This window comes from Pelodiscus sinensis, chromosome 3 (assembly GCF_052426305.1).
Source record: "Pelodiscus sinensis isolate ZL-2025 chromosome 3, ASM5242630v1, whole genome shotgun sequence".
Taxonomy (NCBI): Eukaryota; Metazoa; Chordata; order Testudines; family Trionychidae; genus Pelodiscus; species Pelodiscus sinensis.
In genome coordinates, this window is record NC_143054.1 from 35883115 (window position 1) to 35899605 (window position 16491).

Sequence of the window (16491 nt, forward strand, 5' to 3'; positions counted from 1 at the left end):
CAGATGTAGCCTCACCAAAGCCAAATAAAGGGGAATAATGACATCTCTGGATCTGCTGGCAATGCTCCTCTTAATGCAGCCTAATATGCCATTAGCCTTCTTGGCTACAAGGGCACACTGTTGACTCATATCCAGCTTCTCATCCACTGTAACCCCCAGGTCCTTTTCTGCAGAACTACTACTTAATTGGTTGGTCCCCAGCTTGTAACTATGCTTGGGATTCTTCCGTCCCAAGTGCAGGACTCTGCACTTGTCCTTGTTGAACCTCATCAGATTTCTTGTGGCCCAATCCTCCAATTTGTCTAAGTCACTCTGGATCCTATCTCTGCCCTTAAGCGTATCTACCTCTCCCCCTAGCTTAGTGTCATTTGCAAACTTGCTGAGGCTGCAATCCATCCCCTCATCCAGGTCATTAATAAAGATATTGAACAAAACCAGTCCTAGAACCGAACCTTGGGGACGTAAATGCGTGGTTGTGCAGGTGGTGTTGCAGAGAGGGCTTTGGTTTCTTCGACCATGGGACTCTGTTCCGGGCACAAGGATTGTTAGGAAGAGATGGGATCCACCTAACGAAGAGAGGAAGGAGCATCTTCACGGGCAGGCTTGCAAACCTAGTGAGGAGGGCTTTAAACTAGGTCCATCGGGGGACGGTGACCAAAATCCTGAGGGGAGTGGGAAAGTCGGATACCGGGAAGAAATGCAGAGAGGAAGAAGCAAGGAAGGAGGACCCCTGTTTCGAATGGAGAAGATAGGGCGATCAACTGGTTACCTGAAGTGTTTGTACACTAATGCAAGAAGCTTGGGCAACAAACAGGAAGAACTGGAGGCCCTGGCCCAGTCCAAAAAATATGATTTAATTGGGATAACAGAGACTTGGTGGGATGACTTGCATGACTGGAGCGCTGTCATGGAAGGTATAGACAGTTCAGGAAGAACAGGCAGGGGAGAAAAGGAGGAGGAATTGCAGTATATGTAAGAGAGCACAACGATTGCTCTGAACTCCAGTATAAAGAGGGAGAAAAACCTGTTGAGAGTCTATGGGTTAAGTTTAAAGGAGCAAACAACAGCACTGATGTTGTGGTTGGTGTCTGCTACAGGCCACAATCAGGTGGATGAGGTAGATGAGGATTTCTTCGGACAACGGAGCGAAGCTTCCAGATTGCAGGCCCTGGTTCTCGTGGGGGACTTTAATCACCCTGACATCTGTTGGGAAACCAATACGGCAGTACACAGGCAATCCAGGAAGTTTTTGGAGAATGTTGGGGATAACTTCTTGACACAACTGCTGAAGGATCTGACCAGGGGCCATGTGCAGCTTGACCTTCTGCTCACAAACAGGGAGGAACTAATAGGGGAAGTGGAGGTGGGTGACAACCTGGGAAGCAGTGATCATGAGATGGTAGATTTCAGGATCCTGACCGAAGGAAGAAAAGAGAGTAGTAAAATACACATCTTGGACTTCAAAAAAGCAGATTTTGACTCCCTCAGAGATCTGATGGGTAGAATCCCCTGGGATGTTAACATGAAGGGGAAAGGAGTCCAGGACAACTGGCAGTATTTTAAAGAAGCCTTATTGAAGGCACAGAAAGAAACCATCCCGACGCGTAGCAAGAGAGGCAAACATGGTAGGAGACCGGATTGGCTTATAGGGGAAATCCTCGGTGAACTTAAGCACAAAAAGGAAGCTTACAAAAAGTGGAAATTTGGACAAATGACCAGGGAGGAGTTTAAATGTATAGCTCGAGAATGCCGGGGGGTTATCAGGAAGGCGAAAGCGCAAATGGAATTGCGACTGGCTAAGGATGTGAAGGATGACAAGAAGGGTTTCTACAGGCATGTTAACAAGAAGAAGGTGATCAGAGAGGGTGTGCGGCCCCTTAATGGATGAAGGAGGTAACCTAATGACAGATGATGTGGGGAAAGCTGAAGTACTCAATGCTTTCTTTGCCTCTGTATTCACGGACAAGGTCGGCTCCTGGACTTCTGTGCTAAGTGACGCAAGATGGGATGAAGATGGACAGCCCGTGATGGGTAAAGAACAGGTTAGGAACTATTTAGAAAAGCTAAACGTATACAAATCCATGGGTCCGGACTTAATGCATCCTAGGGTACTGAGGGAGTTGGCAAATGTCATTGAGGAGCCTTTGGCTATTATCTTTGAAAAGTCATGGAGATCGGGAGAAATCCCAGATGATTGGAAAAAGGCAAATGTAGTGCCCATCTTCAAAAAAGGGAAGAAAGACGATCCAGGGAACTATAGGCTGGTCAGTCTTACCTCGGTTCTTGGGAAAATCATGGAAGGGATCCTTAAGGAATCCATTTTGAGGCACTTGGATGAGAGGAAAGTGATAGGAATAGTCAGCATGGATTCACAAAGGGCAAGTCGTGCCTGACCAATCTGATTAGCTTCTATGATGAGGTAACTGGCTCAGTGGACATGGGAAAGTCAGTGGATGTTATATACCTTGACTTTAGCAAGGCTTTTGAAACGGTCTCCCACAATATTCTTGCCAGCAAGTTAAGGGAATGTGGATTGGATAAATGGACGGTATGATGGATAGAAAGATGGATAGAAGGCCGAGCCCAGCGGATAGTGATCAATGGCTTGATGTCAGGATGGCGGTTGGTTTCTAGCGGAGTGCCTCAGTGTTTGTCAGAGGCTGGGAAATGGATGACAGGAGAGGGATCACTTGATTTCCTGTTCTGTTTCCTTCCTCTGGGGCATCTGACATTGGTCACTGTCAGAAGACAGGATACTGGGCTAGATGGACCTTTTGTCTAACCCAGGTATGACTGTTGTTATGTATTTATGTTCTCTTTTTGTCTTATGACTGCAGAAGTATTAATAGGCACTCTACCTTAAATGATCCTTTATATTATTTGCTAACTACTTATGCTAAAAAATCTGTTCCACCTCACATTTTGTTTGGGTGCTGAGAGTACCTTTCCTTGAGTAGAAAAACAATTCTGTGTGGCTTGCAAGCTCATCTCTTTCATCAACAACAGTTGGCCCAATGGAAGGTATTACCTCACGCAACTTGTCTCTCTGTATTTTCACTCTGCCACTCACCAATCTCGTCTATACTGCTTGTGACCTTAACCTCAGTGAAGAGCTTTCTCCCATTCCAACTCAGCACAGGCAACTTGATAAACCCTCAGACTTTGGCTGGATCAAACTCCTCAGACTGGAGAACTGTTATTAACAATTCACAATCCTGCTGGAAAGGTATAACAAGTGGGGTTCCGTAGGGGTCTATTTTGGGACTGGTTCTGTTCAATATCTTCATTAATGATTTAAATATTGGCATATGCTTATTAAGTTTGCTTATTAAGTTTGCAGATGATACCAAGCTGGGAAGGAATGCAACTGCTTTGGAGGATAGGGTCATAATTCAAAATGATCTGGACAAATTGGAGAAATGGTCTGAGGTAAACAGGATGAAGTTTAATAAAGATAAATACAAAGTGCTCCACTTAGGAAGAAACAATCAGTTTCATAGAATCATAGGACTGGAAGGGACCTCAAGAGGTCATCGAGTCCAGCCCCCCACCCTCAAGGCAGGACCAAGCTCCGTCTACACCCGTGGTCACCAACCAGTAGATCGCAATCTACCAGTAGATCTCAGGGGCTCTAAGAGTAGCTCTTGAGCCCTCTCTGAACTGCGCACCTGCACAGTACATTTACATTAGATTTCCTCATGTAATGTAGGCGGAGCTTCAAGGAAGGGGCGGGGCAGTAGATCTTCACCTGTTCTGAGACTTAAAAAATGATCTTGGGTGTAAAAAGGTTGGAGACCACTGGTCTACACCATCCCTGACAGATGTCTATCTAACCTGTTCTTAAATATCTCCAGAGAGGGAGATTCCACCACCTCCCTTGGCAATTTATTCCAATATTTGACCACCCTGACAGTTAGGAATTTTTTCCTAATGTCCAATCTAAACCTCCCTTGCTGCACTTTAAGCCCATTACTCCTTGTCCTGTCCTCAGAAACCAAGAGGAACAAATTTTCTCCTTCCTCCTTGTGACACCCTTTTAGATAGTTGAAAACCGCTATCATGTCCCCCCTTAATCTTCTTTTTTCCAAACTAAACAAGCCCAGTTCATGAAGCCTGGCTTCATAGGTCATGTTCTCTAGACCTTTAATCATTCTTGTCGCTCTTCTCTGTACCCTTTCCAATTTCTCCACATCTTACTTGAAATGTGGTACCCAGAACTTGACACAGTACTCCAGCTGAGGCCTAACTAGTACAGAGTAGAGTGGCAGTATGACTTCACGAGTTTTGCTTACAACACACCTGTTGATACAACCTAGAATCATATTTGCTTTTTTTGCAACAGCATCACACTGTTGACTCATATTCAACTTGTGGTCCACTATGACCCCTAGATCCCTTTCCGCCATGCTCCTTCCTAGACAGTCGCTTCCCATCTTGTATGTATGGAACTGATTGTTCCTTCCTAAGTGGAGCACTTTGCATTTCTCTTTATTAAACTTCATCCTGTTTACCTCTGACCATTTCTCTAACTTGCTAAGGTCATTTTGAATTATGTCCCTATCCTCCAAAGAAGTTGCAACCCCACCCAGTTTGGTATCATCTGCAAACTTAATAAGTGTACTCTCTATCCCAATATCTACATCATTGATGAAGATATTGAACAGTACGGGTCCCAAAACAGACCCTTGCGGAACTCCACTTGTTATCCCTTTCCAGCAGGATTTAGCACCGTTAACAACAACTCTTTGACTACGGTTATCCAGCCAATTATGCACCCACCTTATTGTGGCCCTATCTAAGTTATATTTGCCTAGTTTATCAATAAGAATATCATGCGAGACCGTATCAAATGCATACTAAAGTCTAGGTATATGACATCCACCACTTCTCCCTTATCCACAATCTCATTATCCTATCAAAGAAAGCTATCAGATTAGTTTGGCATGACTTGTTCTTCACAAACCCATGCTGGCTATTCCCTATCACTTTATTACCTTCCAAGTGTTTGCATATGATTTCCTTAATTACCTGCTCCATTATCTTCCCTGGGACAGACGTTAACCTGACCGGTCTGTAGTTTCCTGGGTTGTTCTTATTCCCCTTTTTATAGATGGGCACAATATTTGCCCTTTTCCAGTCTTCTGGAATCTCTCCTGTTTGCCATGATTTTTCAAAGATCATAGCTAAAGGCTCAGATACCTCCTCTATCAGCTCCTTGAGTATCCTGGGAGGCATTTCATCAGGACCTGGTGACATGCTGACATCTAACTTTCCTAAGTGATTTTTAACTTGTTCTTTGTGTATCCTATCTTCTAAACTTCCCTCTCTCTGCTTGTATTTACTACGTTAGGCACACCTCCAGACTTCTCGGTGAAGACCGAAACAAAGAAGTCATTGAGCATCTCCGCCATTTCCAAGTTACTGCTTCTCCCTCCTCACTGAGCAGTGGGCCTACCCTGTCCTTGGTCTTCCTCTTGCTTCTAATGTATTTATAAAAGGTCTTCTTGTTTCCCTTTATGCCTGTAGCTAGTTTGATCTCATTTTGTGCCTTTGCCTTTCTAATCTTGCCCCTGCATTCCCGTGTTGCTTGCCTATATTCATCCTTTGTTATTTGTCCTAGTTTCCATTTTTTACAGGACTCCATTTTTATTTTGAGATCATGCAAGATCTCCTTGTTAAGCCAAGCTGGTCTTTTCATACATACAAAATGGGAAGCATCTGTCTTGGAAGAAGTACAACAGAATCTTGGTGTTATAGTGGACAACAAGCTAAATATGAGTCAACAGTGTGACATTGTTGCAGAAATAGCAAACATGATTCTAGGATGCAACAACAGGTATGTTGTGAGCAAGACATGATGAATCATTCTTCTGCTCTACTCTGTGCTGATTAGGCCTCAGTTGGAGTATTGTGTCCAGTTTTGGGTACCACATTTCAAGAAAGATGTGGAGAAATTGGAGGAGGTCCAGGGAAGAGCTACAAGAATGATTAAAGGACTGGAGAACATGACCCATGAAGGGAGACTGAAAGAATTGGGCTTGTTTAGTTTGAAAAAGAGAAGATTGAGGAGGGACATGATAGCGGTTTTCAGGTATCTAAAAGGGTGTCATAAGGAGGAGGGAGAAAAATTGTTCTTCCTGGCCTCTGAGGATAGAACAAGAAGCAATGGGCTTGAACTGCAGCAAGGGAGGTTTAGGTTGGACATTAGGAAAAAGTTCCTAACTGTCAGGGTAGTTAAACACTGGAATAAATTGCCTAGGGAGGTTGTGTAATCTCCATGACTGGAGATATTTAAGAGTAGGTTAGATAAATGTCTATCAGGGATGGTCTAGACAGGACTGGGTCCCTCCATGAGGGTAGGGGACTGGACTCGATGACCTTTCGAGGTCCCTTCCAGTCCTAGTATTCTATGATTCTATGACCCAGATCCAAATGTCATACCAAGTACTAGGTCTATGAATCAAAGCAGAACCCTGATTGTAAACAACAGTACACTGGGATCTTATTCCCAGATCAGAATTTTTGAAGCTAATGGTATTATTTAAAGTTATTTAGAAAAAAAGGCTTGTGAATCATTTAGCAGTTTTTATGCAATCAAACAGTATTTTATCACTACTTAATACTTGAGCCTACACAATGCTACATGCTCTATATTACTTTGAAATCAATGGATTTGATGGGTGTTAGAGTGCTCTGACTCTTTCAAGACTGTACCCTTATTTAGGTACCACAAACAGATAATAATAGTAACATTATGGTTTATAAATAAATTAAGCAGAAAAAATACTTTTTTTGCTTAAAGGTCTAATTTTACCACATGGCACTTAGTAAAATATATTAAAATACTTAAAAATAAAACATTTTTGCAATTTTTTACATCCTTTTTAAAATCAAGATTTTAAAATATTGCATCTTTGGTGGGAAACTATACTTAACAGAAGGTACTTCAAAGAACTTATTCTGAATGAATATACCAAATTTTTTCAGAATACATCTTAAGAACAGAATCACCATGTAGCAGATGTAATAAATCTATAGACATTTCACTTGCATTGCCTCTAGAGAATACAAAAAAGATAATAGGTGATTTATCTGTTGACTGTAAACATGTACAGCATTTAATGCACTTTCATTTCTTTGATATACATTCAATTTCTTTTTTTTAAATAGAGAGAGAATATGTCAACTACCTTCATCTCAATTTGTTTGGTGTCTATATTCTGAAAAAGCAGCTTTACTTTTGTTTTTCCATCATCTGAAGATCCCTTGAGTTGAGAGAATTTAAACCTCCAGAGCACATTCTGCAAAAAATAAGTTAATTAGCATTTTAAGATTATACTGATATACCCAGAACTTTGTATTACTGAGAAATTTTGATGAAACATCAAGAAGCTAAATCTAAGGTAAAAATAAGTGATGGATTAATAGATTTTGACCAAAGGTTGGTTGCATAATAAATATAATTTATTATTTCTACTTCGTACATCAGAGCAAAAAGATACAATTTTTAGCACTTCCTTCATGCAACGTAAAGAATCAGCCAGAAATAGTCTGAAAGCTCAGATGGGCTACCCATAAAAAGGTATACAGAGATTAGGATAAAATCTTGTGCCAATTAAAGTCAATGGAAGTTTTGCCATTGACGTCACTGGGCCAGGATTTAAACTCAGACCTTAAATCTCTCGAGCCTCACTTGGCTCAGTTTTACAATGAGGGTTATGATACTTCCATATCTTACGCCAATATTGCAAAGCTTAATTTTAATGTGTGCAAAGTGGTTTGAAATCTTAGCTGAAATGTGCTACAGAAATGCAAAGCACTATTATGTGTGCTATTCAGTCATTTGCAAGCCAAGAAATAAGAATCCCCAAGGTGTGTGCCAGCCTCAGGTCTCTTAATAGTAATACATGGTGCTGTGCTAAAAGTGAACCACTGGGTTTACTGGGGTATTTTAAAAAAAATCACAGAGAGAGACTCATTGAAATCGTTCTTTGGAAATTAATTATGTTAAAATCACTGTAATTTTCTGCACTTCTCAAAATGTTTTTTGTGCATTAGAGTTAGAAAAGTAAAAAAATGAAACCAAGCAATCAGAGTACAATTTCCTTCTGATGTATCTGTAACATCCAGTCACATTAATGGAAATTCCTATATATGTTAAGGTAAGACTTGATCCCTTAGAGCTGGAGGAGAAAATATGGCTCATTCTGAGCTGAATGCTTTGAAAGGCATTTAAAATGAAATGATGTCAGAAAAGCAGTGTTCTTTTTTTAAAAAAAATCTAGCTTTTGAAAAACTATCTGATTTTGCAAGATGTTTCCCTCATATGGGCTATCAGTATGTTTCCCCTGGAAATAGCAGACTTTTTTACTGTAAATATTTTTCAAAATTTGGAAGATAATACTGATTTGAACCAGGAAACTGCTTTGTGGATGCAGCTCCAATTAGGACAGGAAGAAATGTCAAGTCCTCTTTGGTGGAATTTAGATTATTTTCCACTTACTCTGAAGATTAGGCATGGCCTTAGACCCCATACATTCTGGGCCTCATGTTGCCCTGTGCCCACCCGCCTGGCAACATGCTCGCTGCCCTGGCTGGGAGCCACCTGGCTGGGTGGCATAGCCAATCACAGAGATAAAATGTGTCAGCCTCCTCCCCCGCCTCTGTAAAGGGAAAGAGACAGAGATGGCCATTGGCCTATCCTGAGACTGCTCACAACAGACTCTTGCCCACACCTGGAGCCTGTCCTGTGAATGGGATGCCCTGCCAGGAAGAAGAGATTCCCAGTGTGGGATCATCCCTGCCTAGGGGGATGCTCTGGTCTGAGTGAGTGGAAGAGAAACCCTGCTCCATTCAGAGAATTCCCTTCTCCCCATATCCTGTAACATGACGGGGGCGTGTGTCTCTCATGTAAGGGACAGCAACAGGGGAGAGGAACCTCTGGGTCTCACACATGGGATAAACTTACAACAGTTTACTGAAACATGCAGTTGATGCAATCTTCTTCAACCACATTCAAGCCACAGAAAATCATACAATAACCTCCTAAAGGAAAACATTTACCTTCACTACGAGTCTTTTTCTCTGTTAGTCACCAGGAGTACTGGCCAGAAATTTTTCATAGACACGAGGTTTGTCAAATAAATGCCTGGACTCTAATACAAGCCGGGGTCTCGAACAGTTTGTACTAGTAGATGCTGGGGGCTTTTATTGGAAGTTTTACAGTAGCGTATAATGACATCATAGTGAACAGTAAAAGCATGGCAGATGACATTGAAATAGATGCTAGTTGAAATTTTTCTTAAATCTAGAGGTGTTGTGGAATATATCCAGCGAGCGACTTGTGCTGCCCAGTGAGCGACTTGTGCTGTAACCCCTCAACTGAGTTTGATTTAAATTAGAACATCCACCAGCCAGGCCTTCCTGTCAGCATGCTGCCTTGGGCCCCACAAATTCGTTGGCCAGACCTGCTGAAGATGGATGTTCTGGGGAGAGGTTTATTTTCACTCACCATGAAGCTGGAAGTACTGGGGAGCTTTGAACTGTTCCATGCAAACTGGATGCTTGATACATGTGGTTAATAAATCAAGAAGAGGAGTGTTATTTGTTATTTAGATTATTATTGCTTACAAGACAGCAAGGTCTCTGCTTCCCTTGAATAAATTAAAGAAATAATTGCTTGACTTTGTTATTCATTATGACATGAGTCCTCATATTCCATCATATTCTGATGATGAAATACTACATTATTTTAGTGCCAAAATGCTCCAATCAGTCCTGAAGCTGCAGCATGCCTGGTGCTGTACAAACATAGAAAGAGACATAATTCTGAAAGGCTCATAATATAAAGACAAAACTGACAAAGGGTAGGGGATAAGAATACAGCACACAGGCAAATCAACCCAATGAAGAATTGGCACAACTTTGTTAGTTACATTACTTTATTTTTTTTAACTAGAGGAAGAGATATAGGAAAGGAGGAATGGGAAAAAGATACTGCCATGTTTTTTGGCTTCAGGGTAGTATGAGATTTGCACTGGTCAATCTATATCTTGAGCTCCTCCCAGAGATGGACCAAGTTTAGCTATCCAGTTAGTCATTAACTATCCAGTTGGTCAAAGGCCAACTGAAAAACAAAGTATACCTCACTTATCTATATTGTGGGAGGATCTGGTGGCTTGCACATGGCTTGTATGGTCTCCACTTCTTTACATGGGCCTGGAAGGGTACTACATAAGGACTCAATCAGAAAAGTGTTGAGAAAAGACAGGAAAATCCTAATTCTCTCCTCTACCTGCCAGCTCAGCTGATCAAGCACTATATAGAGCCTCAGATTTCCTAACAACTTAGCTAGAGAATCAAATACTGTAAAGCATATATTAGGGGAGGTTCTTAAGCCATTGTACAAAGTAGCTGGACAACTGGAATATGTTTTGAAACTCTCATGCTACAATTTAATTGCTGCTATCCAGGGCTGCCTCAGCAAAATCAGTAATGGTGGGCAAAGAAATGCTGCTTCTTTCCTCCACTGTCCTAGCTCTAGAGAGCACTGGACAGGAATGGGGAGCAATGGTCTTTTCCTGTCATATTTCCTTTTCCTGAAGCTGAAGAAATGTCTATGACAACCCGGCGGAGGATGTTTCAGGGCCCAGGCCCACCAACGGGGGTGGGAGGACAAAGAGGCAATTACCCAGAGGCCTGGGTGATTTAAAGGGGCCCTGGGTCCTGTGGGTCACTACCACAGTAGCGGTGGCTGGGAAACCCGGGCCCTTTTATATTGCCTGGGAGGGATGCAGGGCCCCTACACATGCGTTCCTGGGTCACAGCACCCACAGCAGACTGCAGAACAGGTCTCCTGGCAGGTGGTGAACTCTGTGCAAAAGTACTGGGGCAGGAGAGCCCCTGGGTGGCCACAGGGTGAGTCAGGACAGCAGCCCCCAGCTGTGCTGGGAAGGCAGAGCCAAGGAGAAGAGCTATCCTAGGGGTGGCAACAATCAATGCCACTTTGTAATCCTGTGAGTGAACAGGAAGGCATGAGCTGGGCTGGAAAAAGGAGTGGGGAGCCAGACAGGAAGAGAAGGAGGGCGCTGAGCTTTGAGAGTAGAGCCAGCATGGAACTTCAAGGAGTGAGGGCAGAGGAAGGGAAGAGCAGAGGGGTACAGGCAGAGGTAGGGAGGGGCAGCTGGGAGAAAAGAGCCAAGCAGAAGGCGCACAGGACCAACCATTGCGGGCAGATCTGGGCTGGAGATTAGAGGGGGAAGGAGCCGAGCTGAACAAAGGGCTGCTGGGGCACAGATGGGCTGGGAGCGGCTGCGGGGGGAAGGGAAGGGCAGAGAAGGAACTGAGTTGAGCTGCACACAGTACCATGGGGGGCAGAGAGGAGAAGGAAGGTGGGAGGAACACCCTCAGGAAAATAGAGGATAGGGCTGTGACCAACCGGAGGGTCTTCTAATTGAGCGATGGTGCTTGGGGTTTCTCTGTGTGGGGAGGGGTGTGGCTTGTGGCTTCCTCTGAGGGAGGAGGATAGGAAGCCCACTGAGATCTTGTCCTGGGGTCCAGAATTCCTGTTGATGGGCCTGTTAGGGCTCCCCTCATGAAAGATGACTGGGTTGATGAGATAAGTGTCTCTGAAGAGAACAAAGGCTGTAGGGAAAGATGGCACTTTTTAAAGGATAGAGATGACTGTGCAAAAGGCCTCAGCCCAAGTCCACAGAACACTTATGAACAATGCTCAAGGCCGAAACAGAACTGTGGATCTAAATGCCTTCTGCAGAGATTTGTATGCAGACAACATGACTATGCCCTCTATTTTCTCTTATTGTCGTAAGAGTCTTGTATTTTCTTTTAGTGTGTCAATGCGAAATTACTGTTGAGGTTCAGCATTCTCCTGCAGCACTTGCTCTTGAATAAATTGAATTAGTCAGGGTAGCATATATTGATCTGATACTCTGATATGCCATTAAACATTGATTAAGTTAATGTTTCCCTTTTTGCTCCTGAAAACACAATTTGATATTAGATCAGCCATTTTTCTGTATCAAATTTGCAGCTCTCTACTTTAAATTAATCTATTTTTAAAAAGTCTTTTGTGAAATCTGTGGACAACTCTCCATTGACAGTAATAGTTATATGAAAACTCATTGAAACTTAACAGAGAAATAGAGCCATGTGTCACCATTTCCTCCAAGTGACTTTTCCTGTTAATAATGCGCTGGGTAGACTTCTTCAAGGAGACATTTATTTTTCATTTCACACTAGTATTCCATTTCAGAATATAGGACAGGCAAACAAAGATTAAGGTTATTATTTTTTAAAACTATACATTTATATTTTATTTATTTGATATTCATCCATCAGATCCCGAAATGTTCTCCAAACTTTTACAGGGATTTCTCTATTTCTCACTGACTTGCAACCCATTTTGCAGAAGAAGCAGAATCTGTTTGAACGTATACAACAATACTATGACAACTATTTAGCATAAGAAGTACCGTATATTCTGGCGTATAAGATGACTTTTGATGTTAAAAAACATCCCCCAAAAATCGGGGGTCGTCTTATACGCCGGGTATACAGCTTTGTGGCTTTGCAAAGCCTCGGGGGAAGCCGGCGGCAAGGCCCCTCCGCGGCTTTGCAAAGCCTCGGGGGAAGCCGGCGGCAGGGCAGCCCAGGCACACCGGGGCTGTCCCGCTGCCGGGGCGTCCTCAGAGGCTTTGCTCCCGGTGTCCCTGGTCTGCTGGGGACCGTCTCCAGCAGACCAGGGACACCGGGAGCAAAGCCGGGGAGGCGGAGGGGCGCTGGGGTATAAGACGAAACCCTATCTTTTAACTAAAAAATTAGGGGGTCGTCTTATACGCCCAGTAGCCTTATACGCCGGAAAATACGGTATATAAAAATCCATAGCCAGCTGAAACTGCAGAAAGGAGGAAGATATATACAATGTATTTGAGAAGGCCAAGGTAATGTAACTAATACTAATACCCTTTAAAAAAAAGAAATGTGAATTTACAGCTCTTTAAATTTTACATTGCAGTAAAGGATACTGCACGTGGAATGGAATTATTCCATATTTACACCAGCATCAATGAGAACAGATCCCAGTCATAATGCCTTTAAGTAATACCACATTCAAATTACAGATACACCTTGTAAAAATAATCCAAAATGGTTTGATTAACTTCCTTCACACATGTTAAAAAATATAGCTCTGTTCTGAGAACAAGCCCCAGTGTTAAGACTAAGAGGTGACTGTCTTATTTATTTATTTATACGGTAGATGGATTTACTGTGCTGCTAGAAACATGGATCCTCACCGAGTGTAAATTAACATAGTTGACTCACACCAATTTATCTAAGCTCAGGAGTTCACTCACAAAATACCAAAAGGCTCACATTACATTTCAGTTGAATTGTGGAACATCTTGCTGGCTTTGCATCATCTTTAGATGGAGTTTATAGATTCCTCCTCTCCTGCAGGTTCAGTAGACAGGGGCCTGACACTGCCAGCTCCCTTTTCTATACACTTTAGAAAACCTAACACGGGGAGAGTGCCATGTGCCCTCTTCCTCCTCCCCTCCCCCGCAGTATTCAGTGTTGCTCAAAGTGTACCACACAGCACTCTAGCTGCAATTTAAAGGGCTTGGGGCTCTGGTGGGTGGGCGCCCCAGGTATTTTAGAATCACCGTGCCCTGGGGTAATTGTCTCCTTTGCCCTCCCGACCTCCCATCGGTGGGCCTGAGTGTGTGCATTTCAGTGGGACCATATCAACAGATTTTGTAATGTGCTTTGGGATCAAAACCTCTAGGCAAACAAAGGCTAAGGTTATTATTTTTAAAACTATAAATATATATTTTATTTATTCAGTTATTCATCCAACGGATCCCAAAATGCTCTCCATACTTCACATTTATAGGGATTACTTTGTTTCTCACTGAATTACAACCAACCGTGCAGCAGATACAGAATCTGTTATAAAATATTAATAAAACCAAGCTCATTGATAGTAGAATAGAACAGACTATGTTTTAAGCCCTTTTCCTCTTACCTTTGTTTTACTGTCAAAACAGGTGAATCCCAAGGCAAAGTCAACTGTGAAACACAGGGCTACTCCTTGCCAGCTGCACATATATGTTTTAGACTGAAAAATATTAATATTGAAAAAACAGTTTTATTATCATTGTTATTTTTATCTAATAACATTAAATCTTATTTTCTGTTTGTGACAAAGCACTAATTCCATAACAATAGGATAGAATTATAGCAGTCTATCAATAAAAACACTAAATTATTTTAAAATAATATATATTTACAATATAGTATCAGAATTCTGTTAACTTAGTTGAAAAAAAAGCAGCTCTTTAGAACCTGGCCAGATCTGACCTCTGCTAGTCCACTAAAAATGAAACACTAAGCATTCTTTAAAAAAAAAAATTTGTAAAATCATCTCAGTGAGAGATTTTTGGAATATTACTTAGGATTGACTCAAAAGGCTAAATTAAATATATAAAAACTGGTTCTCGCGTAGTTTTTACAAACTTTGTGTAACAATGAAGCACAATGAAATAGCCATCTAACTATGAAATCAGTAGCCGTTGGCTTCACTCTTCTGTTCACTAAACTTTTGTAAAAAAAATTGCTGGGCTATGTCTATACAGCAACATTCTTTTGAAATAAATAGCTTTATTTTGAAATAACATAGTCCACATCTACAAAGCAGGCAATTATTTCAACATAATGTCGAAATAATGTCAAGCTGGAGGACTTCTTACTCTGACTCCTGTAACCCTCATTTATGAAGAGTACGGGAAGTGGGAGAAAGAGTGCTCTATTTCAAAATAAGTGCTGTGTATACAGCACCAAAACTTGAAATAAGCCATTTCAAAATAAGCTATGCAATTGACTTAGCTCCATTTGCATAGCTTATTTTGAGTTAAGCCCTGCTGTGTAGATGCACCCTAGCTGGAGTTTGCAAGAATTCTTTAAGGCCTTGTAGAACTATGGTCAGCTGCCATCACAACACCAGTTGCTATTAGTACACTAATTAACTAATATTGCTATCTTGTATCACTGACATAAGAATGTTAATTCTTTTCTCTCTTTTTTTAGGTTAAAAAGAAAGTTTGAGTTTAATTTAAGAATTCCTGACTTAAAATTTTATAAAGAATCTTGACTCAACATTCAAACATTGATATCAACAGCAAAAATCCCACTCACTTTACTGTACAGAGCTACCAGTCTTTCTCATGATCCCCAAACCGTTCATTTACAAAGCACTTTCCAAAATATTTAATATTGATTTGTTAAAAGCTTGAGTTTTTCAAGGGAACAATACCTTGTTCTCATAGTAACATTTCAAACTGCAATATCATCTGATATTGAGAGATTTGTTTATTTAAAATGTCATATCTGGGTAATCTTTTGAAATGCCAGAGGTTCAAAATGGAGGTTCTAACAAATGAATGCTTTGTAGGATATTGATAAATTAATAAAATTCTATAGATAAGGTTGATCTTTTAGTATTATTTTTAAAAAAGTAGCAAAGCTTGAGATATTAAAAACAGACATTTTGACTTATTCTAGAAGTTTCCTTACTGCTTTTGAAGGTTCTCATTCCAATATTTTAAAAATTCTTGTTATGATCACCATGCATTTTTGTTAAACTTAGTGATATTCTATCATAAAAGGAACTTCAACTGAGCTACAACATTGACATTTTATGTAGCTACATTTTATTGTATAGTTGATATAATTCATCGATGAGTACTAGAACTTGTTGAATAATTGGAAAAAAGATTTGTGAATACGCAGTTGAATTTTGATTTGCGACTGTTTGTGGATCATACTATTGGCAAGACTATTCCAGTGACTGCCATTAAATTATTAATGTGTTTATGAGTATCCAGGATTTCACATATTCATTATAAAATGTCATGAATTGTTATTTACCATTTGTTATACATAATTTTCCTACTGAATAAATTCAGTCATTCAAGATCTGATTCAGCAAAGCACTTAATCACTTGCTTAACTTTCTAACATTTGTTTTTTTGTAAATTAGGAAGCAGAAAAAACAGCACATGCCTAACCAATCCCAGGGCCACAAACTATGAATGCTAAAAGTAAGTAATTCACAAATAATTAACCTGAAATTGTTGGTGAATATGAAATATTTAGGCAAATAACAAAACTGGTTTGCAAATGACCTGCAAACTAAAATACAAAACAAAATAAACAAAAGACAAAATGTATTATTTTATCATTTTGATACATTCTACATCACAGATATATATAATCAGGAGCAACCTTCTTGAAAGATTTGACATAGTCTTTCACAGAAAACATCTTTTAATGGAAATACATTGGGCTTAGCTATTATGGGAGAAAGTTGATGCTCCACCTGACAGGCTACACATTGCAAATGCTCAGTTATTTAGAATTTGAATAATCTTTCAAAAGCCTTTGGGTATGTCTAGACTACATTCCTCTGTTGAC

General features: G+C 40.9%; 1 protein-coding gene across 1 annotated transcript in view; it reads right to left on the minus strand.

The window, feature by feature from the left end:
* The window catches only part of SNTG2 (syntrophin gamma 2), a 262480-nt gene that overhangs the window by 19516 nt on the left and 226473 nt on the right, over positions 1-16491 (minus strand). The window contains exons 15-16 of the mRNA XM_089776922.1: positions 14045-14137; positions 7191-7301 (exon numbers count right to left, since the gene is read on the minus strand). Coding sequence (XP_089633048.1) covers positions 7191-7301; positions 14045-14137 — 204 coding nt within the window. The remainder of the gene's footprint in view (positions 1-7190; positions 7302-14044; positions 14138-16491) is intronic.